The sequence below is a fragment of the Grus americana genome, chromosome 21 (assembly GCF_028858705.1).
Source record: "Grus americana isolate bGruAme1 chromosome 21, bGruAme1.mat, whole genome shotgun sequence".
Lineage (NCBI taxonomy): Eukaryota > Metazoa > Chordata > Aves > Gruiformes > Gruidae > Grus > Grus americana.
The window spans coordinates 7716208-7743224 of record NC_072872.1 but is presented as its reverse complement, the minus strand read 5'-3'; the positions used below and the strand labels follow the sequence as shown (position 1 = coordinate 7743224).

The window sequence follows — 27017 nt, the reverse complement described above, 5'->3', positions numbered from 1 at the left end:
GAAGTGCTTGATACCTTCAAAGGCAGAAGTAGTCTTCTTCTATGGTGCACTTTTTTTTTTTAAGGTGTTTTCAAAGCATCCTCTGTCTTAAATGGCACTTACCATCTCTTTATACAGCGCTGGCAAGCAGGATGGTTATACAATCAAAGGCCAAAAAGACAAAAGCCATAGATGCTTGCATTGTTCTTGTTCTTGAGAGCAGTGCTTGTGACTTACGGCCACTTTTGCATTTGAAGAGCGTGATTTAATCCAACATGAGGGGGTTTTTTTTCTGCACTGTGACACTGCTTCAGTCAGTGCATGCTAGTACTTAAGAGCTATTATAGTTACTATACAAATCCAAATTAGAAACCTCATGAGTATGTGTCAGGAGGAAAAGGGCTGGGAAAAACACAGAGGCAACACATTGACTTGACCTTACTGTAGTAAAGAAAAAAAAAAAAAAAACACAAGGGGTTGATGTGGACTGTTACATTTCTGCCCGTTTCTCCTTTTGTGTGTGTGTGTGTTTGTTAATTTTTTCCACTCCTATAAGCAGTTAGAACTTGTGTTTAATTTCTGAAACTACAGTCTTGAGAATAAACTTTAAATCTTTTGGGAAGAAAGGAGGTATTTAAAATTATTCTTTAGTGGTTGGAGTAAAGGAAAGCTGGAAGATACTGTGTGGGAGGGACTAGATAGTATGCCAGCACTGAACAGTGTAGCAGATGGAGGGGTTAGTTTTTAAACTGAACTTCAGATCAGTTACATGGAGGAAGAATTCCTTTGGTAACTTCAGTCTTGCCTCATTTCTCTACCAGGTGGCAAAGCGTGCTGCAGCCAGTCAGCCAGACTCTATTGATGCGCTGGAGAGAGCTGAAAAGTTCCGACAGAAATACTGGAATAAGCTCCAGACACTCAGGCAGCAGCCTTTGTAAGTGCCTTTCTTTTCCCTTTTTCATCACTTAGTGCTTCTGTTGAGCAAACTAAAAACGCTAACATTTAGCACATGTGGCATGTAAAGACTTTTAACTGAAGTGCTATGACTTGTAGAGGAAACAGAGGAGAATATACCTTTTTTCTGTTTGAAGTAGTTGATCTCTTCCCCCCCCCCCCCCCCCTTCTCTCTTTTTAAAGTGCATATGGTACCTTAACAGTTAGAAGTCTTTTGGATACAAGGGAGCACTGTTTAAACGAGTTCAATTTTCCGGATCCCTATTCAAAGGTAAGCTGTTCTTGCTTTACAGGGTGGACAACATGTAAGTTCAAGACACTTTTTCCATCCTCTGAAACTTTGTATAAGTAATGCCTTGTAGGGGAGACATTACTAATGGGCTACCTTGCAGCAGTTTTAACCAGTCGGTGGTTGTCACTGAGGAGAAACAGCAGTGGGTAACGGGGTATAAAGTCTTTGACCTCTAACGTGTTCATGGTGAGGATAATGCTAAGCAAAATATTACCAGCTTCAGTTATCTGATACTTTGGAGAAGTGAATTGATGGTGTCAGTCCTGTGCCTGTATCTGTCATCAGATACTGTTGTAACTTGCTCCTTCAGTGAGGTGGTGTTTCCTTCAGTTTGGAACTGAGGAAGCTGTGTGGAAAAGCCTGCGTTTCCGAGTATGCAGTACCTCACAAGTGACCTGAGAATTACAATTTTGAGGACAGTTTATTTTACTGAGGCTACTGCTGCAGTCTGGCAGACTTCAGGAATTTTCCTTTTTTTTCTCCCCATTCTCCTAATTCTCTTCATGGTGTGAAAACCATTTTCAAATTTAAAGCTATCTGTAGCTATATACACTTCCCAATAAGTATGGAAGTCGCAGACACTTGTAAAGGATACTTGGCATTGTTATCTTGTAGAGCAGTTAATAATCTCAGCAGCTCCGTGCAAAAGTCGGTGCTATGAACTGATGTTTCTGTGTTCCTTTAACTACCTTCAAGTCTGTTTTCTTCTTTCCTCTTCCCCACACCCCTAAAGGAGGGAAACAGAAGCGGGGAGGTGTTCATAAACAGTCATCCTCCCTCACCTCATGATGTCCAAAAAGGCATGAAAACCCCCAGCCTTCCCACATTCCCTTACTTACTGAGGCAGTCTGTCCTTAAACCAAACTGTGCTGCTTTCTTACATACTGTCTCTGGATTAATTTCCTGCTGTGCTGTAGAAGGATTCCTGATTACTTTTGTAATTTTTGAGATACTCAGCAGAGCTGGGTTGGAATGTATACAAATGCATAACCTCTAGCTCTTAATATTTGTTGCCATTGTGCAGCTGTTTTCTCTTTGTATTTTATTCTGTGGCATAACATGGTTGGGGGAGAGGACATGTGAAGTCAATATTGCTCAAAAATAACTTTCTGTAGGTCTGATCCTCACCACTTATCTGTGTGGATGTATAAATAACAATAGCACCAGTGTCTGGTTAGAGACTTTTTTTCTGACTGATAAATTTCTACAAAATACATAGAAAGTTCTCCCTAGCTGTATTGTCAGATCTTGCATCCACTCTAAGAAAGAGCTGAGATGGCTTTGGCTTATGTTTGCTTTTTGGTAATTCAGACAAGATATTGCCAAGAAAAGATCTTGATGTAGAGATGGCATCCAGTATCACTCAAATTTTTTAAGATAACTAGCTATCTAACAGTGATCTCACTGGAGATAGAAGCAGAGAAAAAAAATTCAAGAGCTTCTAAGCATCTGGGATGATGAAACTCTCGATGCAAAAATCAAAAATAAAAAAATCTTCTCCAGTTTTTGTAGAATTGCTAGCGGTAAGCCTTCTCATGGTAATTACCTGGGTTTGCTGGATCACGTTACTACTAAAAGGGTGGGGTTTTTTGTGTTCGCTCTCCCGTTCCTCAATCTGCTCAAGATCTATTGCACCTATAACATAATTAAGAAAATTAATTTTTTGGCTACAGATCATATCCTAGTACTAATGAAGCTTTTTATTAGAATCCCAGGAAACTTTTTTCTTGTTGATACTAAGCATGCTGATAACAGTAACTTGTTGGTCCATTAGAGGCCATGAACGTAGAGGACAAAGCTTGAACGTGGTCTTGGGACTGAGACAACCAATGATGGGTAAGAAATTTTTGTCTATAAATTCAATGTTTCGTGTCTTTCTTACAGGTAAAGCAGAAAGAAAATGGCATAGCCTTAAAATGTTTTCAAAGCGTAATCGAATCTTTGGATTCATTAGGCTGGGAGGAGAGGCAGTTTGCTCTGGTGAAAGGACTTCTTGCGGGGAATGTCTTTGACTGGGGAGCAAAAGCAGTCTCAGAGTAGGTGTTAAATATTTTAAAAGCACCCTTTTAAGATACAGAATATCCGATTATTTTGTTTTGTTTTTTTAAAATGTACCAATCTAACTGTAGTTTGTATTTCACCTTAGTTAAATGTTGGTTTTAATTTACAAGCATTGTTGTGGTGCAGGAAAGTTTACATTTCCACCCTTTAAATCTGGCAGACATGTCACTGAGAATGTTTGAATTAAGTGATAGAGCATTTAATAGTCTAGTCTGGCTGTTTTCCTTGTAGCATTGTTTCTAGCACTGCTTTTAGGTATGCGTTGTACTATGTTAGAATAGAAAATATGCTATTTTTCTGCAACCTCCAGCTGTCCTGATATCACAGTACATATTCAGTGGGCTGTAAGTTAGGCTGAGTAGCCTCTGACTAGATACCAATTATTTTTGATCAACATACATTTCTATTACCATTTGGAGAACTTTTTTTCTAGCATGCTGTCAGCAGCCTTGAAGTCATTAAAGGATACTAACGCCAACGGTCTTAAAATATTTTTGATTTTTTCATTTCTAGAACTTTCTTTTTGTGGGGCTGATAATATAAGAGTACGGGAGAGGGACACTCTCTTACAGCTGACATTCAGCACTTCCTGTCCCTTTCTACATCTTTGAGGATTTTTCCCTCTGATTAAATCAAGAGGCCCATTAAAAACAAGGTGATTCAAGGCTACATGGGCATTGTTAGTCTTCTGTTACTCCTGATGTTGCCCACAACCAGAAACTTGGAAGTGACACCAGTTAGAGCAGTTAGGCTACTTGCCACCCGCGTTAGCTTAGCTCTTGTTCCCTTTAAGGAGGGGACTAAGAAATACAGACTGAATGAAACATCACTTAGTACTAGATTTAAGGACCGTTAGGAGACTTGACTGGCAAGCATTGCCCACACGGTGTAGTATTTTAGCTGATGGCTTAGAACCTAGCCATCTCATTATGTAAACCCTCACCACCACCTAAGTGTTTGGGGCTACTTTACTATACACATAGGCAATGGCAGCAGCTTTTAAAACCTGTACCTGGTTATTTTAATTCCCTTTAAAAAACCCTGTGTAGACCAATCTTAACTTCTATAAAGCGCTGTTTTACCGTGCGGGTATTTTAGATTGTGACTACATTTTATGGTGGTCTGCAGACCAAAAGATGTCTTTTTTGCCTGTAGGCTAGTGCTGCAAATACCTGTATATTGCTGAAGCTTTTTTCTTTTAGCATAAGAACTCTAATTTAATGTACATCTGAGCCTTTTGGTTTTAACACAAAGTATCTGTTTCTCAGTCATTGGACCTATCCATGCTTCCCATTATAAACAATGCAGTAGAAGTGCTGACCACCTGCTAAAGAAATGTTTGAGTTATATTTATGTGAGATGAAGTTGCTTAACTGTGTACCCTTTATTTCTCTTCTGACACAGTGTTCTGGAATCTGAGCCACAGTTTGGATTTGAAGAAGCCAAGTCAAAACTACAAGGTATAGGGAGATCTGTGGTGGTGGTGGTTGGAACTGGATATTGTGTTAATATGAGAGCGGAGGAGAGTGTGAACGTGTTTATCTTGGCAGTTCTGCTGCCCAGATGACAAGAAACCGTTAATACTTGCTAGGGTTATCTGAAATACAGGCTACAGAGTTTCGGTGGAATGTTCCTGGTTGTGTTCCAAACGAATTGAAATCTGAAAACCTCTCTCCTTGAACGGAAGTCTTAGCCGCACAGATATTCAGAATATCTTGCCATGCTATTTTTCATTACTGTTCTAACCCTGTCAAGGAGGTAGTGTCCTGGGAGGTAGAACACCATCCATCCTAGGATGAGTTGTTGTGATAGCCAACTTGCATGACTTCACTGCTTTATTATGAAAATTCCATTTCAAGACTGCTGTAATTGAGCTATTCTCCTAATTAAGAGCTCAGGACCTCTTTGAATCTACACATTTAACCTTCAAAACCTGAGCTTAAATGCCGTAATGCTTAGGCATCTGTAAAGAGACACCGCCTGCTTTTCATAATGTACAGAATTACCGTTTGCCTAAAAGAAATGCTAACACGATTTTGTCTGTGACACAGAACGTCCCTGGTTAGAAGATTCCTACAGTCAGTGGCTAGAGCGACTGAAGGTACGACTCCACAATTGTTACTAAACATTGAGTAATTACATACATTAATCATAAAACCACCTTATTGATCTTGGGGGGTTTTAACACATTTAACAGAACTCTATTCAGACAACTCAAATTCTGGTAACACAGTACTAGTAATTCAGCAGCCTTACCATAAAGAAAGGAATAAAAGGAATTAGTCTGACACTTTGTTACTTACCAACCTTCTTAACTGAATTCCCTCAGAAACTGCAGCATCTGGAACCCAGCTGCTTTCCAAGCTGTTCCAAAGTAACCACATCGGGTCCCTTCTTTATCAGGGCGCTTATTTCTATACAACTAGACCCGTAATTTTGAAAACTTAGGTCCAAATAGAACGCTTGGTTTGTTCCTCCATCTGAGTAGCCAAGCTAGCAACAACATTCATTTAGGAACTTGCTGCAGGTAATTAGCCTATCAATTAGCAAAGCTTTTTTTTTTTGCCCTTGTGATTTCTATTACTATTTAATTAAGGTTAATTGAAAAGCTTTTGTTTCTTTGTGTAAATCTCTATATTGGAAATGATAGCCAAAAGGTTGGATATGAGTAGACTATTACAAATCATTATGTATTACATCTTAAAGCAAAAATATTGGCTAATCTTGTATAACAGTGATAAATAAGGAACTTCAAGCACTGTCCTGACATTTTTTTATTAGGAATTAAGCACTGCTCACTATAAAAATTCTGCTGGTATGAACTGGAGTGGACTAAGTTTCTTAACATCAGATTTAGAACAAATTAAAAGGTTAATGGAGAATAGGAAATATCTTTTCATTTTAGGATGTCACTGCCCCCAGCAGTCCATCCTGCCCTTTCCTGGCAGAAGGGAATCCTCCTCACCCTACAGCATGCTAGCTTAAAACAGCCATGAAGGTAGGTTTACCCTGATAACCAGCGCGTTCACGTAGGCAGCTGCCCATGCTGCTGCTTCTGTTCCAGAGAATGGTACTCTCCAGCCGCATGGCATAACAAAATGCTAGCCACAGCTGGCCTCAGACAGCTGGCCTACAGGCCTAACGGTGCCAGAGCCTCTGAGGTACATCCCTGATGGGAGCTCCTGGAGTTAGGCATGGCTTCCATTGGCAGATGTAGGTTTTATTTATGGAGTTTGAAAGACCTTTTTTAAACAATGCAAAGTAACCAAAGGCTGTTTTAAATAACTGTGCAAAGGCGGTGTTAGGGAAAGCGATTTCTCCTGAGATTGAGGGTAGGTGATGTTCTGGTGAGTTATGCTGCTGTTGGATAACCAAAGCTACCAGTCATTTAAGGGTGTAAAATGTGGGCTCTTAAAGTGAGTAGTTATAAATAACGCAAATTCTTCATTAGTATGAATTGTGAACTCAATCCTGAATATGTTGGTTTTCTCTTACAGGAGGGACCCCCTCATAAATGTGCCTTAATTTTCGCAGATAACAGTGGAATAGACATTATTTTAGGAGTCTTTCCTTTTGTCAGAGAGCTCCTGTCTAGAGGGACAGAGGTAAGTGGTTTTCATTGGGAATTCGCTGTGCAATGAAGCTCTGGTGATTGGTGACAGGTTTGTATACTACCTGCCAGCCGGTACTTTACCAGCCTGGCTCCTGACCTCTGAATTGGGAATAGTCCAAATCCCAGGAACTCCAACGTCTAACTCGAAGGATACTGTCAAGGTAGCAAAGCAAAGCAGGGTGAGCCTCTGCCAGACCTAAGCTTGCTGAACAAGGGTCTAGAATGTCAAGAGACCTGAAATAATAGCTGTTAACTGAGGGGAAAATGAGGACTGGGCCTCCAGCCTTGTTCTTCATATTTCATCTTTTGTAAAATGTCTGGCAATGGTGATCTTAAACAAACGAGACCATAGGTGGGCTGTGTTAATCAGTGAACTCTTCTGATATCTTTACCTCAGGTTATATTGGCATGTAACTCTGGCCCTGCCCTAAACGATGTCACCTACAGTGAATCCCTGATTGTTACTGAACGGATAGCAGCAATGGATCCAGTTATTCAGTAAGCATATAACCGACCTTCACTACGTGTCATACAGTACAGAGAAGGAAAAAGCAAGTTCCTTGTTACAGACTTTGTTCATGTTTAACCATGTTTATCAGTGTCTGAAATCTGCAACCTGGAAGTAAACTAAGGCAGATCATTTACTTTCACTAAGGTGAAGAATTTAGAAATCGGATCTTTCTTGAGCATCCATATTTACATTTCTTGTCTGCATCTTCCCTGATAAGCATTCAAGCTACTAAAACAAATTTTCTGTGTTAAAAAGAATAGAGGAAGATACATCTATTTCACATATAGAATATCTCTGGAAGAGGATACACAGCTGACTAAATAATCCTTTTGCTCCAGGAAACATATTTCTTGGTGAAGGCCCAGCAGGAAAAGAAGCCTTTGCAAAGATAACTTAGATATTCATTGATGTCTGGCTAATTACCAGATTTGCATGGCCCTGTTGAGGTTGCTGTTTAACAGTTTTGTCTGGTTTTGGTTTTTTTTTTTTTCCCCTCTGTTAAATACAGATCTGCACTGAGGGAAGAGAAGCTGCTGTTGGTTCAGACAGGTTCAAGTTCTCCATGTCTAGATCTAAGGTATGTTCCAAATTACCCGTTTGGTATTTGTCCCCATCAGTGGCGGGATGTTCAGAGACGTGGCTCTGGAGCGTCTCAACCACCTCTCCCACTACAAATCACTTCTGCAAAACCATTACTTAGTCTGGATGTACAGAGTTGTAATCCTGATCAAGCCTTACTAGGTGTTGGACACCTTGGTCAGGGGTGTGTTCAGCAGTGACGCAGTGTCAGTTACATGAGCAGCGTAGTTACGTATGATGTAAAATTCTGCACGTGACTGAGCAGTCTGCTTGATATAAGCAGCGTTTCATGTTGTTAACCTGTTTATTTTCAGTGAGCTTCTCTACTGGGGACAGAACTCACCCGTGTTTTCTGGGACAGCCCAATTCTGCATGCATTTAATGAAGCTTTTACAACTATGTTTCAATCTCATTTCCTTTGATTTAAAGTGTTCCTGTTTATTGGCATCAGTAATTCCATCCGAAATTCCATATCCCACCACATTTCATGTAACCAATAAAGCCCTTAGAGCAGCCTGTCTCATCTGTAGCGCGCGTCAGGATGACCGTGTCTAAACCAGACCTCTCCTTTTAGCCGTCTGGATAAAGGTTTGGCTGTGCTGGTCAGAGAACGGAAGACAGACTTGGTTATCATCGAAGGCATGGGTCGTGCCATCCACACGAATTACTACGCGGCTTTGAAGTGTGAGAGCCTCAAGCTTGCTGTTATCAAAAACTCCTGGCTTGCTGATCGTCTCGGAGGGAAAATTTTCAGTGTCATTTTTAAGTATGAAGTGCCGTGTAAATGATACGGATCTGGTCAACTGGGTGAACAGGAGCAGCAGAATGGACTTGCACTAGTTTTACTTTAACTGTAAAGAATGTATTTTTATTACAACAGGGAAAAGAGTTCACAGGAAATTCCATATTTATATTGTGCTTTTGTGACTTAAAAAGCAACAATATGATTCACTCTATAGTATACACACTCAAATATATATATGTATATCACTCATTGTTTATTTTGGTAAGTGTTTATTTTAATGCTGCAGTATTTGTGATGAAAAGACTTTATTTTTTTGTTCTGTGAGACATTCATATAGAAATATATTTAAATGTCAATGAAACCTTTTTTTTATACATCTCTGCCTATTCTGCCAGCAACGACATGGCACATACCAAATAGATTTTAAAGTGCTGAGTGAATCTGACATTGCATTTTCCATGTCAGCTTTTAAACTTGGCTAAAATGTTTCATGCTCTTTGCAGTTAATTTGATTGACGGACCAATCCGCCTTCTAACCTAACAAACCTCGCATAAGCTGTATTTAAACTACAACTGTCGTGATCTGTGAGCACGTAGCAGATAACTGAACGTCACTAGTTTACCAACAGTTGGACAAACTTGTAACTCGCAGTGCTTTCACTGTTCATTCTTGTTAACAACTGGGTGGGAGGGGAGTTCTGCACCTGTACTGAACGACTTAGCAGTAGTTGGAAGCTGAGTCTCACCAAGTTACCCTCGACATGAACGTGCACTGCTTTATTCAGGAACAGCCGGCCATCGTCCTGTCATAGGCATGTTAGTTTCTGTTGCCTTCAGTTATTTAATGCTGGGACTGATAAGAATTAGTCTCTTTGTTCATGCTGTGCAGTTAAAGCCATTTCCAAGTAACCGAATTTGTTATTTTCCCCCTCCATCAGATGTGCAGTACATAAATGGAGAGATTTAACCATGAATTTGCAAACCAGCATGCGCATGCATCAGTCATTCCAGCTCAGGAATGAAAAACAGCTTAATTAGAAAATTGTCCCATATACAACTGAGGTAACCGTTCCCATGAATTTCAGAGCAAGAGAATAATGCACAGTACCCACTACTACTCACTGCCTCACCCCCACCTGGCGAACGTGTACTTTGCTTTAATTGCCTGATTACCAAGCCTCACGCTCTAGGACTGTTGGATTTCAGCTGTCAGTCCTCTTCCTAAATACTACTTGATCAGGTTAACCAGGACAAAGCATCCTCTGTGGCTAAACAGGGAAACGTATCCTATGACGGGAAGCTGACAAAGGACAAGTCCGTTTCTGAAGTCTAGTAATTCCTTCGTCGCGTGGTGTCCCTTCCTTGGGGTCTAGGCCGCTGCAGAGCATGCGGTTAAGTCGTCCTGCGTTGTTGGGGTTTATGCAACAGTACTGTCGTTTCTGATTCAGAAATGACCTTCACAGTGACCAGCATCCCCTGCTTAGAAGAGGGGAAGAGTACAGTCTATTTATAACTGAAATGTCTAAGCAGCACTTGTTCTTGATTAGAACAGCCAGAGGAGAGCTTTCGTTTTCCAGGTTGTCCCTCAGACTGTAGTTAGTAAGCAGAGGCTCCATACTAACCTATCCCAAGTCACTTACTCCTACAGGCGTCAGGTACTTACACAGTAAACTTCTAAACTACATATGGATCCACCACCTTGGTCATCTCAACTTTATTTTTCCAAGTTATTAACCTCCCTTATTTTTAACAGCTACACTCTATCCCTTATCAGCTGAAATTCCTCCAAGCCACTTAATTTTCTTCTGAATCCAGCTCCTCCACCAATCCAGAAGTGCTCTCTGTGCGATTCTGTAATTAGAAAACTAATGCTCTAGACTTGCAGAAAAACATCTTTCTACACTGATGTAGTTCCTATGAAATACATATGGTATAAACCTAACACAGGCCCATTCCTTAAGCAAAAATTTCTTAAGCATTAGCCCTCCCTGAAGTCTCCTGGCTTTGTCTTGTATTTTCTTTTATACGTAGACGAGTGCACATTTCTTCTGTGAAAACGGAGCAACAAGATTTCTGAAAAACAAAAGGGAAGGAAAGAAGGGGTGAGTTGTGCTGTGCCATAGAATCCACCTTCTAAGTGTGCACGACCCGTCTGTTGGAATGGGTGGGGAACAGGAACACCAAGACACACATCCAGCTACTACTGCAGTTCCATTTACATGTGTTTTCCTGCTTGTCAAATGACTTAAGAATAGCCATACTTGAGAATAAACTTGTTATTGATGATTTACTGTCCTCTGTACACACTCAGCATACTGGCAGGCAGTTTGGCTGCCTAGGAATTACAGTAAATGTTTCTACTTAGTATTTGGGGGGGAGTTACTTTATTATTGTTACCCTGTTCAGGCTACAAAACTATCGCACAGCCCAGGATAGGAAATTTGAGAGCTCAGAAGAGTAAATCCCTAGCAAATCTTCAACCCCTCACCACACCATGCCGCTTTCCTTAGAAAAAGCAAGGTCCCGATGGGAACGCAGCACTGTGCGCAGTGCAGCGCTGCTGCCAGGCTTGTCTGTGCTAAGAAGCAGGGACAGAGGGAGCAGGCCAGGAGATAATGGCCATCGCATCACCTACCTTTGCGTGTCCAGCAGCGTGCCTGCTCCTATTTGAGAGCTCCACCACGGCTGCAATCACTCCCAATGCAAGGCCGATTGCAAGAGTAAGAAAGAGCCCACCCAGAGCCTGGGGCTGCAGAGGACTCCATCTGTCTCTACTTTTTTGAAGGCAACTGGTCTCCCACCACTTGTTACGCAAGTAGTCGAGATCACCTGATTCACGCAGTTTGAGAACAGCAATGGAGAGCTTCTTGGTCCACAGGGATGCTGGCAGCACAGGAAGGAAAGAGAGAGAAGAGCATGGGAGACATCACAGCCACTAGAACATTTTTAAGCAGTTTGCTGCTACACGACCGAGCGGGGTTAGCTGGGTGCTGCTTCCCAGCTGTCAGATGGGCATTCTGCAAACAGAACACAACAGACTAAGCCAAGTGCTTTTCTTAGAGAACAAGCGCTCCTGTCCTATCCGCAGAGGTACAATAATAGCAGAACAATGACAGAGTGAAGGTACTTTGTGAAATACAAGCAGTCACGCTCCACAAGTGAACCAACTGTCTACCCAGCTAACGACGTGAGGAGCTCTGCATTGCTGCGTCCAAGGCACAGTCAAACCAAAACAAAAAAAACCCAAACCCACAGGAACCACTGACACCCCTGAGAGTTGGAATTTTTTGCAGCTCAAAGTAAGAGTCGGTGAATGCTAGTGATAATTCATCTACAGAATGAAAATATCGCATAGCAGAGTTCCCAATTTGTTCATACTAGATATGGGTGTTAATGCAGAAAATGCGTGCAAGCCTCAGGCCTCGGCCATGCCAGGCTTTTGCTCTGTCAATCTGCTACTTTGGACCCATGAAATCCAAGTGGAAAAGTGGGACAGAAGTGGCGTGCAGTGACTAACCGTGGGTTGTGGCAATGCCAAATCCTCTGGCTCCGATAACTTCAGGGGCCCTCATCAAATTGCAGTGCCTGGCAGCTGCGAGGTCTTGAGAGATTGATTCACCAATGAAGGCATAGTTTGATTCCATCACACGTTGAACTGCTTCCTGGTAGGTTTTGACTAAAACGTGGTCTCGTCTCTTGTCCATATATTCATAGATCATCTGATGGATAGGATTCTTGGAGTTCTGCAGCCCAAAAATCCAAGTGTCAAACTGAAGTGTAAAACAAGCATCCGAAAAAAATCTGCATGTATGTGCAATGACTGCAAAACAATTTGGAGAACAGGAGTACTTAAACCATTGCCCTTTGACCCACAGTACCAAAAACTAGCATACAGCTAGCAGAGATTTCCTCTCTAATCCTCAGTGTTACAGGAATATAAGTATTAAATATTTCCCACCCCCCAAAAAACAACCTTTGCAGGCACCAGTTAATGTACTCAGCAATTACCTACGTCAGCCCTGGTGTTCAAGGTACACAAGGATAAACCCTGAGGGCCAGCACCGCTTTCTTAAGAGAGCACACTATAAAATATAGTACGCGCACAATGAGATTCTCTGCACCTTGAAGAAGTAGAAAGTAGAGGAACCATCCAGTGTCCCAAACTCAACCTTTCTTTGCTTCACCAGGTCTTCAAAAGTCTGGATTGGGAGCTGCTCAGTGCCAGAGGTCAGCAGAGCGGTGAAGTTGGCGATGTAGGCAGCCAGCAAGGCGATGGTGAACAGCCACCAGACGGCAGCGATGACCCGCACAGAGAGTGCTTTGGGCCGAGGGGTGACACCTGCATGGCCAGAGGAGCCAACAAATACGGTGAGAGAGCACCAGAGAACTTTAGATCCATGCGCCCGAGTTAAAAACTTCCCTCTAAAGGCCAAACTGCAAAACTTGCCCTGCAGCTACTTAATGCACAAGCCTGAAAAGAACCTACTATGGCTGGTTTGAACTGCATCAATACTGCATGCAGTGCAGAGATGAAGCAACGTCATTGCCAAAAACAACAGCAAAAAACTCCACTCTACAAAGCATCAGCATGACGGTTAGCTTGACATTCCCTAGATGCCGAAAATACGCTTTCCTCAACTGAAGCCGGCCATCTGTACAATTCCAGCAAGTCTGTAATCAAAACTCCCCAAACTGGGTGTTTTAGTGCTGCCAAGTGTCCCTATTGGAACATCTTTTCCCTCATCAGGATAGCACACCAGTGTTAGATCCAGCCCTCATCTGGCTGTATCAGCTTAAGCAAGCATACTGCTCCCAGAACTGTCCTGTGCAGTCCTCCCAGCTCACCTTGCAGGGCAAGTGCTCCTGCTCCAAACCAGAGGCTGTTTAAGAAGGTAAAGTGGTTCTCTTCATTCTTTGGCTCATTCCATTCACAGGGGCTCAGTCTGTGGGAAAATGACAGGATAAAACCAGACACTCAGGGGGAAAAAAAATTAAATAATCCTGCAGTGTGACTGCAGCAGTGCAGATAGCCTGGGAATGCCCTCTCCTTCCATAGTAGCTCCTCCTTCACCTGAGTTCCAGTTTAACCAGTGCAGAGGAAAGTACTCCTGCTCAATGCCTCAGTAGTTTGCAACAGTGATGGCTCAGGGGGGCCTGTCACAGGTTTGCCAGACACTTTCTTCCTGAGCCATGGCATAATCTAGTCTCCCTGGCGCAGCCGAGGGGCAATACTGGCCCAGTTCTGTAATACCAGGCTGAAGGCTGCTCCTTGGAGCAAATCCTTACCTAGAAAGTTTGCGCACAAATCTAGAGAAGCATCAATAGAGCCTCTGTTCAAGACTGCAGCTGCAGAGAGCCTTAGTGCAGCCTAATCAAGAAAGGGGGAGAAAGCTGAATTTCCCGGGAAGGGGCTGGAGCACTGGCAGAGAGAATCTCTTCCACAAGTCAGTGCAGGATACAGAGCATAAAAATATGCCAGGAGACACACCTGCGCATAGGAACATGGTCATAGATCAAAACAAATTCTGATAAAAGCAAGAAAGAAGAGCTGAAGTACACACACTGTCCTTTTAGCAACCCTAGGCAATCCACATCAAGAGATATGATGCTCGTCATGGGGAGATCCTGCTCTTAATGCTGTCTTAATCTGACACGACTTAAGCTTTATTTGCCCTGGTTCTGGACCTGTACAGAAGGTTCCTCAAAGCAAAATACACCCTAGTGCTTTCTTTAAAAGTGAGATCTCTTCATAGCTGAGAAAGCAGTTGACTTGAACAAAATCTGTGAACTAGATGCATTTATACCTGGCAACAAGAAAGAGGCAGAAGCACGTCAGCACATAAGCAAATAAAAGGCCAGTCCAGGTCTCCTTACTGAAAGGAGCCAGGAAGTGGAAGAAGGACACGTCCTGAGAGTCAGTGTCTTTTCGAAGCAAGATTCCAATGCCAGTCTGCAGGAACGGTGTGGTGAAGGAGACCACCTCTTCCCTTGCTGACGTGACTGTCAATGGAGCCACTGCAATGTCTGCTTCCTGTAAGATGGAGATAAAAAATAATCAACCATCCAACCTACCTGAAGATTTCTGTCAAACAGAATGCTTCCCAGGCTGAGTGGGCAGCTATCTACATGGCAAATCACTTCTGTGTCAATAGGCAAGCTATCATCTCAGGCTGAGCTCCAAGAAATAGGATAGGTTTCCATTTTGCATTGTTCAGAGTGGGGTGCAGGTTGGTATCTGGGGCTCCTGGTTTCCTACTAGAGCATCGCACACACAAGCTGAGGCTGTGCCCCACGAACCACACTGGGTTTGTTTACCAAATACAGAAGGCACGTTCCTCTCTTTTTCTGGCTGCAGCATCTACATGAGTGAGTGACAGCTGGGCACAGAACTGAGTTCAGAGGAGCAAAGAAGGTTTAATTCAAATGTTGCCAACAGATGACAGAACACTAGTCACAGGAATGGCACATATGGGGTAAGATGGGCATTCAAGCATCTCCTTGGAGAGTCTAAGGGATTACCACTCTGAAAGAGACAAGTTTCACCTACTGGTTAAGTTCAAGGTAAGTTTTCCTTAAAGCCATTATCTTTGTTTCATTAGTGAAACATTTGCTAAGATATCTGTACAGTCCCTCAGACTACAGAGAAACACTGGGTAGCCTTTGAGACAAGCACTGCACCAGGAGCACCTTGTAACAATGATTTCCTGCTACGGCCATTGTCTCCTTGTTCCTTAGCTTCCATATTTGCAGAAAAAACCCAACTACGAGTCTTGCTATTCATCAGTTCTACACCACAGACAGGACGGCTCCAAGTCGCTCAGTCCCTGAGCAAATTCTAATGAAGCCACGAGCCGCTAGCACTGCTCTTTCCTTCTAGAGCTGCAGTTTGTTGAAAATAGAAATTGAAAATTACCCGTCTCAAAATTTCGCCAATCATCCCTGTCCAGTTCCCATTGGAAGAGACGGCGCCATACTGCCCATCGCCCACCACCTTCACCTTGTAGCTGAAGTGAAGCATTGCAGCAAGTGCTTTCAGCAAGTCAATGCAGTATCCCTCCAGTTCTGCACTTCTCACCATGACATAAGGATCTTCCTGCATATTGAGGGGAAAAATACACAATTACATGCTCCCACAGTCTGCAGTGCAACTGATCACCAATGAAACCATCTTTTTGGCAAACCCTCCCCAAAGACCTCTATCCACATCATCGGGGGAACTACGTTTCCAAACTTGAAAGATATTCACGGGAGTCACGTGACTTTGAGAGCCCGCGAATCCTCCCATTGCAAACTCCAGACAGCTTGCACCTCTGCACCACTGAGCCAGCGCTCCCAAAACGCTGTGATGAACAGGGATATCCATGTCCAAGGCCAAAAAAACACCTGGAAATATATGGGTGGAAGAAAAAAAAAGGCAAAGTGCAATTCCCGCTGTCTCCCAGCCACTCTCAGCATTGTGTCACTGCCTTACCAGGATTGTTGTGACAGTCAAAGTTGGAAGACCCTCTTCTGATCCCCTTGAGCCAATGCCCTGCAAATCAAAAAATGAAGAAGACATAATTGGATTTCCAAGTCCCAGACACTTCGCTAAGGCTGCATTATAACTAGGGGTGGCGTGTGTGCGTGCATGTGTTACACCAGCTACAAATCTGCCCCGGTAAGCTGCAGCAATCTCATCACCACTGTTCCCTAACAGTAATTAATAAATCACAAGCATTTAACTTTATTGTGTTGTCAGCATAGTTTGTCTGAATAAAAATCACTTTAAATGTTGCCACAATTCTTCAGATTCGCTGTGCATGCAGTCTTCCAGAGAGATCAATTCACATTGCTGACAAAACAGTTAGCAGCCAATTAAAGTCTCATTAGAGAGTAATTCCAGGAGACACAGAACAGTAGGAAACCTCAGAGGAAGAGGAGAGGAAACACGGATTCACTTCTGCACAGAACGCTGAATTCAAGAGTACATCAACCTTACAGAGTCACACAACTTGAGACGATTTCTGATCAGTACTACTTCGGAACAACTCAAGCTTTTGCCAGTAAAGCAGTCTAATTCTGTAAGATCTGTTGGTCTTACATGTATCCCTTTATTTTAAAATTACACAGTACTGTTTCTAGACAGAGTGAGAGAGTGTGTGTGTGTGTATATATATATGCGCAGTACAAGATCTGCAAAAGAAGCTCCAGTTCCTCCAGGAGCAGAATGATCTTATTTCAATTATCTCTTTGCAATGGAAGGATTTGAGGGATGAGCTTTGTCTTTGAAGCTGTGATCAGAAGTTACCTAATGCTGAGTGTTCTGGAAGCAATGTTCTTATTGCCAGATAAGATACAATTGGCTCTTAGACAAAAGCAAAAAAGTCACGTTTCTTTTCAGGACTGTTTACAATATTTATGTCTACTGAACAAGAGGGCGAGTAAAACAAAAGACCAAAAAGTCCCGGCCTATCCTTCTCACTTGGCTTCACCCGTTATTGATGGTTTCAAAGTGGTTCTTAAAAACCCTCAACAAAATAGAACAACTTTTGTAAATGTATCGGCAGGGTATTTTATTGGGCAAAAGCTGCAGGATGTCAGTGGTAGCAGGGTGGGTAGGGGTGGCACAGGACTGACCTCTGCTGAGGGCCACGAACTGTGCAGTGCTGGACGCAGCCATTTCAGGCTGGCTTAGAAATGGACAAAACAGACCCACAGCGCACCAAAACCGATCGTATCAGCAAGTTTATGGTACCTATGCAAAAACTTCTTTAAAAGAAAAACTGCTGGGTGAGAGAAGGCTAGAGCAGGAAGAGACACAAAAGACAATGGCAGGTCAGGAGATTTGCCCAAGCAGGGGCAAAGGAGAAATAAGAAAGCTGATTGAAATTCCGCGAGTGTCCCAAAACCTCTCTTTTGGCACCTGACAGGCATCCAGCACACCTCGAGACTGAGAAATGAGCTGAGATTCAGGTGACACGTGTTCTGTCCATATCTATGCCATCTGGACAATTGATTTTGTTTCCCAGTGCTACCATAACCAACTCTCCCATCATTTTTGACTGGACAGTCTTTAGGACAAATACTGTCCTGCACTAAGTGAATACATACATGTTCCAGCATGTTATATTTTAAGTGACATTTGCCATCTTTCTTCTAAAGCCTGAGGAATTATGTCCCACATGTAAGTGCAATGTTTTGGAAATAAAACACACATCTTAAGAACTAATAAAGGTATCTCTAGATGTTCATAAGTGTCTGGATTTTCTTCAACGTTAAGAAGTTTATAAAGATCATAAGTGATGCAATAATTCTGAGGTTTAAATCCTATAAGCTATGAAGGCAGGGCTATAGGTAGATTCTTCCCTGGGGCATGACTGAATTTTGAATTCTGGACAAAAGATTGAGTAAAAAAAAAAGCATAGACACACAAACAGAAATGGCCATCACTAGCCATGAAAAGTATATTTAAAATAATAACTCTTCACAGTTTAAAAGCATTGCACACTATGACCACATCTCCTTCTGGATTTAAAATGTAAGACTTCATGCACATATGCTTTCCTTGGTAGCTCTGCACCAATGAACTTAAACATACCTTACTCGTAGCATCATCATTTCTTGTAGTTCCTGAAAAAAACACAACAACAACAAAATCAACTTCTTGCAGGGCTTATATTTACAGCCTCTTAAAAGTGAAGTTTCATACAGTCATTTCATATTGCACTTAAAGAAACAGAATGATTATCATTGCCTCTGGAGCTCACAGCGCAGCTGATGTGCAGCAGTTTTGCCCAGCTTGTTTCCTCGCTCACAGCACAGTACTAGCATGAAGCAAGCAGAAACAGAGCCGGATCCACGTTCTCCTTGTAACTTGGTGATTACGGTTGCCACTTACAGGTTGAGGAGTGGATGCTGAAGAATCCATTGCCTTATTTCCTTATTGCCTTCCCTGATAAGATGAAAAGCCAGCTCTCCTGCTACTTCACACAACTAAGCTCCTCGCTCCTGCAAGGACTTGGCTATACCCCTAAGGAAAAGCCCTGTAAACAACCAAAAGTTCATCACCATTAAGTTCCAAGACACTAGGTTTTCTTATTCTTCCCAGTCCCTACCAATAATAGGTTCCTACTGTCAAAGCAGCGAAAGAGGTTGCAGCCGCTGGGGTAGAAACCCTTCTCCACCTCGTCCTACTCCGATCCTCCCTCAAATTATAAGCACCCTGACTTTTCTTTTCTGTGAAAATGAAAACCTCCAAAAGGGCCATGACCAAAACCAACAGCACTAAAGAAAGGGACCTGGAAGCCTGCCTTGTGCTGCCTGTTCTCTCTATCCCATCAAGGAACAGAGTAAGGGAGGTACATAAAATTGACAACGAGTTTAAGTGTGGTGAGAGCCAGTGCAACCCTGTAGAGGGGTTCACTGGAGTGAACAGTCTCAGTTTCCCATTCATAAAACAAAGGTAATGATACTCCCCTCTTTGGTAAAAACACCAAGATCTACCCATAAAAGTACTGTTATTGAGGTTAATCATGCTTCTGGGTTCTACTCGCTGCTCTGCTGTGTGACTTGCAAGTCCTGTTAAATTATTTGATCCACAGCTTCCCTTTTCATAATATTAAGGAGAACACCTCAATCCCACCCCACCCGCAAGAGCTAAACTACAATGGTTGAGATGCTGAATTAAACCCACAACTGTGTCAATATATGACTCATTAATTGCCCAGGATGTTTTTTCTAGAATGTGCACAGCATTGCTCCTTGCAATCAAAGAATTCACAGTGCAAAAGCCAAAAATCCCTCAAGATAAAACAAAAAAATTAGGGTGTTTTCACTCTTTCAAGCAAAAGCTGTGAGTTTTTCATCAACTATAACAACATATTCATTCATTATGTATTATTCATTCTTTGGTTTTGCATTTTCTGGCCTTGTGCTGAACTCTACACTATTGTAAAACAAAACCTGCTTTTTCCCTCTCCACCACAGTTCTCCATGGGAGCTGGAAATCTTCACAAAGGAGTTCTCTTGTCTCCCTTTAGAAACTCATTAAAGCCAGTAAAAGCTTTTTGAGGCTCCTTTTTGAAGACCTGCTAGGGTCTCTTGGAAGAAAACAGTCTGTACTGAGGGCTTCAGCTCCCCCACAGTGGCACTGGATGCAGCTGTTCAAAGCCCCATTGTAAGAACTCCTGAAAGGACCACAAGTAATCAAGTTGCAGCTCTAACTCAAAGTTCATTGCAGTGACACTTCTCAGAAGCCAGCTCCTCATTGTGAGAATCCTTTGTGAGAGTCTACAAAAACATAAGACAAAGAAAAGAGGCTCATCCCTCCACTCTTCTTCCCAAAGGCTGGTGGCCGCAGGAAATGACAGCAGTTGCAAAAATCAGCCTTGTCCTTACCCCTTCTACTCTGAGCATGCCCAGCCTTCTAACGGGAGATGACCCCCTGCTTAACTTCATGGGAAAAAGCTCGTAGCACTGTTAAGAACTGGCCCCCTCACCCCAATTTGCTACCCCAACGTCCCTCTCTAGGCTAGTACCCTTGCCTTTGCGTCCTTTGCCAGCTTGTGACCAGGAAAGATTGCTGAACTAAAAGAAGAGGTGATGGGTCAGGTGGATTACATTTTGGAGTACACTGGGACATTCAGGATGAGAGAATGCTCACTATGAGAGAATCTGACCATCGACACAGAAGCAAATGGCTGAAGTATCTGCAACCTGAGGTGAACTGCTGCTGCCATAGCTATGCAATTACCAGCTTGGGGTACATAGAAGATGGGTGCACGAGATGGACAGGAGAGACAGCAGAGGAAGTGAAGTTGTTCTCCCAACCCTCTAAACAGAGAACCCATTTTTATTTCCCAGTTCCCAGCTCAAGCTACTCCTTATCCTGAGTCTGGACTCCAGGCACAGAACACCAAAAAGCCACAGTAAGATCAAAACAATAGCATTTGTTGTTCATTTGCAAAAGCAAACTCGCCAGGTCCTCACACTGAGAGCCAAGTGTGATCCAACGGGCTGACCACTGTGCGGAAGCCCCTGGCAGGCTCCTACTACTGTCCCTTAGGAACTTTAGGAGGAATGTAGTGTTACCCTTTGTCTGGGGAGTCACAGAGCTGACAACCGCAATGTGCTAAATCCGCTCGTCTTCCCAAAACATGCCATGAGCAGAGGGGCTAAACAAGTAACACGGAAAACATTATCCACAGAAGAACAAGTTAATCAGCGTCTCTTGCTGCAATTCAAGGGACCACAGACTCAACAGAGTGCAGCTTTAACCACAACAATGGTGTTCAAGGACATCTAACCACCATTTTTCTAGGCTTTTTCATCTTCCCTCATCTCTGTCATCTGATTTGCAGCAAAGGCACTTAGTAACAGTAGGCCCTGGTGATATCTTAATAACCAATTTGAAAGCAAATTCTTTGATTAAGACAAAGTCCTATAAGCATTAGCAGTTAAAGATTGAAAGAATTAACACTCTGCAAAGAAGCACAAAACCAGATTCGGATGCAGCCAGCATTTTTGGATCATTTTTCTCACCTGTCTGGCTTGATTCTCTCAGGAGCAGCAAGGTTGTAACCACACAGAACACGAAGTGAAGACCTTTGTCCATTGGAGCCGAAATATCTACTCTCTAAAGGAAATTTCCTGCTAGAGATGAAAGGCAAGTAGTTAAAGCTGGTTTTATGGTTCCTCATTGCTGAGTTAAAATCAGTATGCCCTGGATTTTCTGCACCTCATTCTGAAGAGTCCCAATTCAAACAAGGGTCTCCAGGTGAAACACAGTCTCTTCCGAGACCCGCCATAACAAGCACTAAGGAAAAGATTCTGGTGAACCCTTTGCTGCAGCAAAAAGGATGTGACAAACCTATGAAGTGGATTTATCCCCTGGTTGTTGCACTGTTTCTCTTCCAGTCAGCTCCCCACAAAGGAGAGCCGTGCCACAGCCAGCGCAGGCTCCGCGAGAGGCAGCTGTAGGGTTGTGCAGTAGCGAGGGGCTGGAAGAGGCGCACACCCGTGGGTTCACAGGGGAAGGGAAGGACGCAGCTCAAGCAGGCGGTTCCTGAGTACCAGGCCCTTATGCTCTGAGAAATGGGAAGGTGCTGTTAAAAGATATTTTAGTAGCCAGTTGAGGCACTAATAAAACAACCTCCTCCAGGAGGCTCTCATTTTGGGGGGGCTTAAAAGCAAAACCTTAATTTCACTTTCCATTTTGCAGAAAACAAAGGTTTTTATTTCATTTGCGCCAAAATGATCTGAAACAAAGCTGTTACACGTTGCATCAAAAGACACGGGAAAATCGTTTCTGAAGCCCTCATTTGTCTCAACCTCCTACTCTTAACTGAACAAGGAAAAAGGGGTGGGGGGAGGAGGGTGAAAACCAGAATATTTAATTAACTTTTTTCATTTCAAACTCTGCAACAAAATTTCTGCATGGGTTGAAATAGTTGTACTTTTGTCATTGTAAAACAGCAACAGAACTATGAAAAACAATCAATGCCAGGTTATATTAAGTCTCAAGCCACTGCAATATTGTTGATTGTATTTGTCATCATAGTGTCAAACCAGGGTCAGGACAACATTACCCCAGAAACCATAAAAAAACCGTATTAAAAATGCCCAAGAAAACTTACCATTTAGGACACTATATAGGCAAAAAATTCCTACATATGGTATTACCTGCTTCTGAGTGATGCTCAGTGAACACTGGCTTTACTTAATCTGACCTTAGCAACTTTTTGAAACTTTCCTCAGACCTGTACTCCTGTGATAACTCTTGACATTACGGCTCAGCAGTTTCCCTCACTCATTTTCTCTACCTTTTTCACCTAATAAGAGATGGTGAGTAAAATTTACACAGAAGATTCTTTCTGGGTTAAATTTAAATGCTGTCTTTTGTTGTTGTAAAAAATATTTCAAAATGGGAATATTTTGAGCCTTGTGAAAGGATCAAAGGAGAGGACTGACATCTGAGTTATGGATCAGCATACATTTTCTAAAAAGTAATTGTAGAATATAGACAAAGTGATAGCTACTGTTAGCTGTTGCCAGAGCAGCACATAACTGAACAGCTAAATTGGTCACCAGGGCACATAAAGAAAAAGTAGCAGTGGTCTTCAAGTTGAGCCAGTGAGGAACTGGTTTTTTCCTGGTAGATTTTATCTGTAAATTACTGCTACTTTTTCCTTACAGTTCGGTACATACTACAAAATGATCTTTATTTCAAGTGGCCTCCTTCAAAAAAAAGCTACTCAGAGCTGGTAACATATTGCTTGCATCACCTTGAAAAGAAAGACTTGTTAACACACTGGCTGCTGACTGTTTAAAAGAACAAATAGAGTGTAAGTATGTGCAAAAAAAAAAAAAAAAAAAAAAAAACAACAAACCAGTATTTGCAAAGGCTGATACACTTCCCTAGCTCTAATTTAGTACTGGAGTCTAATTTAAAGGACAAACAGAACCAGTTAGAGAGAGAGTAACAGGAGGCAGAGGGGTTTAATGCCTCCCAGCATGTAAAGAGTTCCTTAGATACTGCTTAAATTAGCTATAGCAATATCCATTCACCATCTACCTGAGGAGGTACTACAAAGTTTTCTCATGCTGGCTTTACAGCAAAACAAACTAAGGATTTAAAAAGTTACTTTGCTAGAACCAGCCCTCGTCAGAAGGTTTTCAGTCTTTCAAAATGTAAACAAAAAAGACAACATTACTCCTCAACCAGTCTTCCGTATGCGGTGCTGAAGGCAGGCATCACCATTAAAACAGCAGTGGAAAAGATGAACAGCCACCAGCTAGGAAGGAGACAGCCTGTTGCACACAGGCTTTGATCCTTGTCATCTAGAACAAGAACAGCAGTGATTGAAGGCAGTATCTCACTTACAGCAATTCCTTTAGCCTCTCCTATTCCGTTTGTCTGACTGGGTACTAGCAGAAGCAACGCGCTGAACAGGCACAATGAAACTGCCAGAACACTGAACACCCACAGGCATTCAACGCTGTTATAAAGATAAAAGAGAGGGAGGAGCCAGGCTAAGGGGCTTCTGCAGACCATGCCAGCTCGTTCTGCAGACTCTGGGGGCACCTTGGGTTTTGGGAAAGAGGGGAGGAGGCTACACCCAACAAAAAGACAGTTTGGAAGCAGTTTAGTCCAGCAGCTGAATACTACATTGAGACTCGGAAAATACTATTACTGGCCTGCTGTGTGGTCCTGTAAAAGTCTTCTCTCTTCAGAATAGTGTCCTATCAAGCTGTGCCCATCTCTCCTGTCCATCAATACTGTAAGCTGCTCAAGAATTTCTCCACTCTGTGACTCTCGGCAGATTAGCTGGGGGATTCACGTATAACAGCAAAAAAACCCCAGCCCCCCAAACTGTTATGTACATCTAGTATTTCCTTGCAATGCCTAGACAGCCGAAGGAAAGAGAAGTGAATTTCACAGAAGTGAAATTCCTATCCCCTCCATCCTTCCATTTACGAGTTTCACTTTAAAAGTGAGCTAAACTACAACCCTGCCAAGTGGCTGATTTTGTTGGGCCAGGTCATTTATAAATGCACACATCAGGTACTGTAATAGCAAAAAAGTGCCTTCACAGGAATTCAGCAAACTATGACAACTCATCCTGGAGGGGAGTTGGAACTCATCCACACTGAAGTAAGAAACAAACATTTACTCCCTACTTGACTTTGAGCACTCTTCAGGATGGAAAACTCTCCAGCAGCTTGCACATCTTGGCCTTCTTCCCTAAGCTTTTTCTATACATGCCACTGAGTAAATCAGTTATTAAACATCAACACAGCTTGCCTTCTGCAGAGTCAAAAATTGCTTACATTTCAATAAAAAATGCTTAGAAGACTGCATTTGGTGAAGCTTGCCCTAACAGTGCTCGAGGGCTTGACTCACTGCAATTAAGAGGAGTCCTTAGATCACTTTTAATGCACTTCAGACCCTAGATGGTGCACATCGTTCTTGCAACATAAATTATGGCAAGATGCTAAGATATGTTATAAATGATAATTACATCCTCTCTATAGGACAAAACAAAAAAAGAATCCAGAAAGATCTATTCAGCTTGGATTTCTCTCAGAGGCCTTGACCCATTTACAGGTTCATTTCCAGGTGCTAGCTTTGGTAATTTGAATGTGATTTGTTCTTCACATTCTCACCTGATAGCTGTGCCCTAGAGATTCTGGCAAAAAGGGCTGCATGGAGGGGGAAGTTAGCAAAAATCAGATAAGCTGAGGTGTCCAGCTGCTTTTCCTGAATATTTTCTAGGCTTTAATAAGATGCACATGCTGGTATGTGATTTTTCACAGCTGGCAGCTAACCAGGGCTGATAAGCTCCACGCCAAGCAGCTGAAAGCATCTCAGCACAGACAAAAGCAGTTTTTAAAGAGACAATCAATTGTTCATCATCAGTATTCTTAAACATGAGGCTAGAGGAACACAGAGCATAAATCCCAAGCTCAGCCATGCACAGTACACTGTTGAAATGTGGAAACTTTGGGCTTGGGATCTTACAGTTTAATGAACTGAAAAGCATACATAACAAGAGTCTGAGCCCTCACAGGAAGAGCTCTGGACACAGGAATGTACTTGCTGTCCCCCTACAAGCCAGCAGGAATAGATACAAAATGGGCTTTCTCTAGGCAGTGTTACCAATTTGGGTGATGGATGAGGTACAGCCGAGGAAGGGTTCTCACACGTTAACAGAACCCCCTCCCCATGCTGCTTTCTCTCTCTATCCCCATTCACACTTTAATTTGCAGACTCTCAGAACTCCACTACTGTTCTAAGTCATGCCCAAGCAATGGGAAAAATTATTCAAAGCAGAGTTGCTAGGACAATTTTGTTTAAGGTTTTGGAGGTTGTTTTGAAGGAAACCAAACCAACCCAACCAGCCTAAAACCTAAAAGAGATACACACTTCAGAATCTGATTGTGATACCATAATCAGCATGAATCTTTCCATTTGTAAATCAAGCAGTATAAGCTGGAAATGGAGTGAAATTATTGATTATATCATCATCCTGGGAGTAAAATGAGACTTATAAGCATCTCAGTAGCTTTTCAGTCAGTCACTGACCTTTTTGAAGAACAGTGATTTCATCCCCCTTTCTGAATTCCTTCACACCTGCAGCCAGGCTTTTGTTCCATTGCATGACATCCTGAATGGAGCACACAAACAATCATTGTGCCATATTAGCAAGTGCCTCTGGCCTAGGTTTGGATGCCTCCTATGGATTCCTAAGTCTATAGGTGTGTGATTCCAGTAAAATTTGCAGCTACTATATGGCAAGCAGTGATTCCCACAAAGGGAATGTTAGTGCCACCTTAGCAGGTGGCATGTGCTGACCACCGTGGTTTCATGCTCAACCCGTGTCTACGTTCTATCTGCCTGCAGTTTCACATGGGGGAGGGAGGATTTGCTTTTTCATCTTGATTATCATATGAAAGGCAGAGAAGATCATCAAGAGAATAAAAGAAGGGAGGCATTCATAAAATGAAAATCAGTGCTGCCTGGAACTCAACTCCTGACTCCCTCCACTGCTACCGAATCTTTTTTGCTCTCCTTACCATTTCAGATGACACCCTGCCTGCTGAGATCTAAAAATAAGCAATTTTCCTCATCCTCGATGAAGACCGGATGAATGAAGAGCAGAACTGCTTAGTAAGCTTCTGCTACTCAACTGTGTAGGTACAATGAAATTAATTCCATTCATAGGAATAAATGGACACATCATTAATAGTCTGTAGCGTAGCAAAACAAGCTGTAAAGGTAGTTGCCATTAATTTGGAAGCAGGAGGGAAAAATTCACATGTACCCTAGTAAGTTAAATCAGACTGTTTTTTTAAATACTTGAAATGTTTTGCAGTGCTACACTATACTGCCTTCTGTGAGGTGCATTACTTTATTGCTTAATCAATTAAAGATAAAAATAATCTGATTGTGAAACTTGGTCTTTGAAAAGACACAAATAGGCCTTTTAAACTTTAACGTTCTAAAGCTGTCAAGTTGCATGTACTTTCTTGCTTTAAAGATAAAAAAGCAGCAACTCCCTGCAGCTTTTCAGTCCAAAACTGAAGTATTACAGAGTGACTTTTCGTCTAGAGAATGTTAATGAAATTTGCTTTGTGTTAAGACACAATGTGAGACTAATCTTGGCAGATCACACATTCTGCTGCTGATTTACCTTTTTTTCCTTCAGAGACTGCAATGATATTGTAGGGTTACTTCAGTGCATGTTCCAAATCTTTGTTGCACAAACCTCAAGGGCCTCTCATCCAAATTATGAAGACAAGCAAC

At 42.4% G+C, this 27017-nt stretch overlaps 2 protein-coding genes across 5 annotated transcripts in view; one reads left to right on the top strand and one right to left on the bottom strand.

The window, feature by feature from the left end:
* The window catches only part of PANK4 (pantothenate kinase 4 (inactive)), a 26263-nt gene extending 15243 nt beyond the window's left edge, over positions 1-11020 (top strand). The window contains exons 11-19 of one of the 2 annotated variants that reach the window (XM_054849650.1): positions 801-913; positions 1117-1204; positions 3110-3261; positions 4691-4746; positions 5338-5387; positions 6784-6891; positions 7297-7397; positions 7919-7987; positions 8564-11020. In XM_054849650.1, coding sequence (XP_054705625.1) covers positions 801-913; positions 1117-1204; positions 3110-3261; positions 4691-4746; positions 5338-5387; positions 6784-6891; positions 7297-7397; positions 7919-7987; positions 8564-8777 — 951 coding nt within the window. In that variant the 3' untranslated portion in view covers positions 8778-11020. Of the gene's footprint in view, positions 1-800; positions 914-1116; positions 1205-3109; positions 3262-4690; positions 4747-5337; positions 5388-6191; positions 6285-6783; positions 6892-7296; positions 7398-7918; positions 7988-8563 lie in introns of those variants that run through there. The other variant, XM_054849651.1, reaches the window with a different exon arrangement.
* Positions 8984-27017, bottom strand: LOC129215810 (probable glutamate receptor). 3 transcript variants are annotated; one of them, XM_054849654.1, is made up of 12 exons: positions 26905-27017; positions 25797-25878; positions 21254-21361; positions 18312-18343; positions 16206-16265; positions 15648-15827; positions 14539-14765; positions 13580-13677; positions 12856-13073; positions 12252-12477; positions 11370-11617; positions 10669-10807 (listed from the first exon to the last, which is right to left on the bottom strand). In XM_054849654.1, exons 3-12 carry the CDS (start codon positions 21324-21326, stop codon positions 10706-10708), a joined length of 1464 nt encoding a protein of 487 aa, XP_054705629.1. In that variant the 5' UTR covers positions 21327-21361; positions 25797-25878; positions 26905-27017; the 3' UTR covers positions 10669-10705. The 3 variants fall into 3 exon arrangements, with proteins under 3 accessions (XP_054705627.1, XP_054705628.1, XP_054705629.1); XM_054849652.1 differs by lacking the exons at positions 25797-25878; positions 26905-27017 and adding an exon at positions 23595-23756 and having other exon boundaries at positions 8984-10807; XM_054849653.1 differs by lacking the exons at positions 25797-25878; positions 26905-27017 and adding an exon at positions 23595-23690 and having other exon boundaries at positions 8984-10807; positions 21254-21364.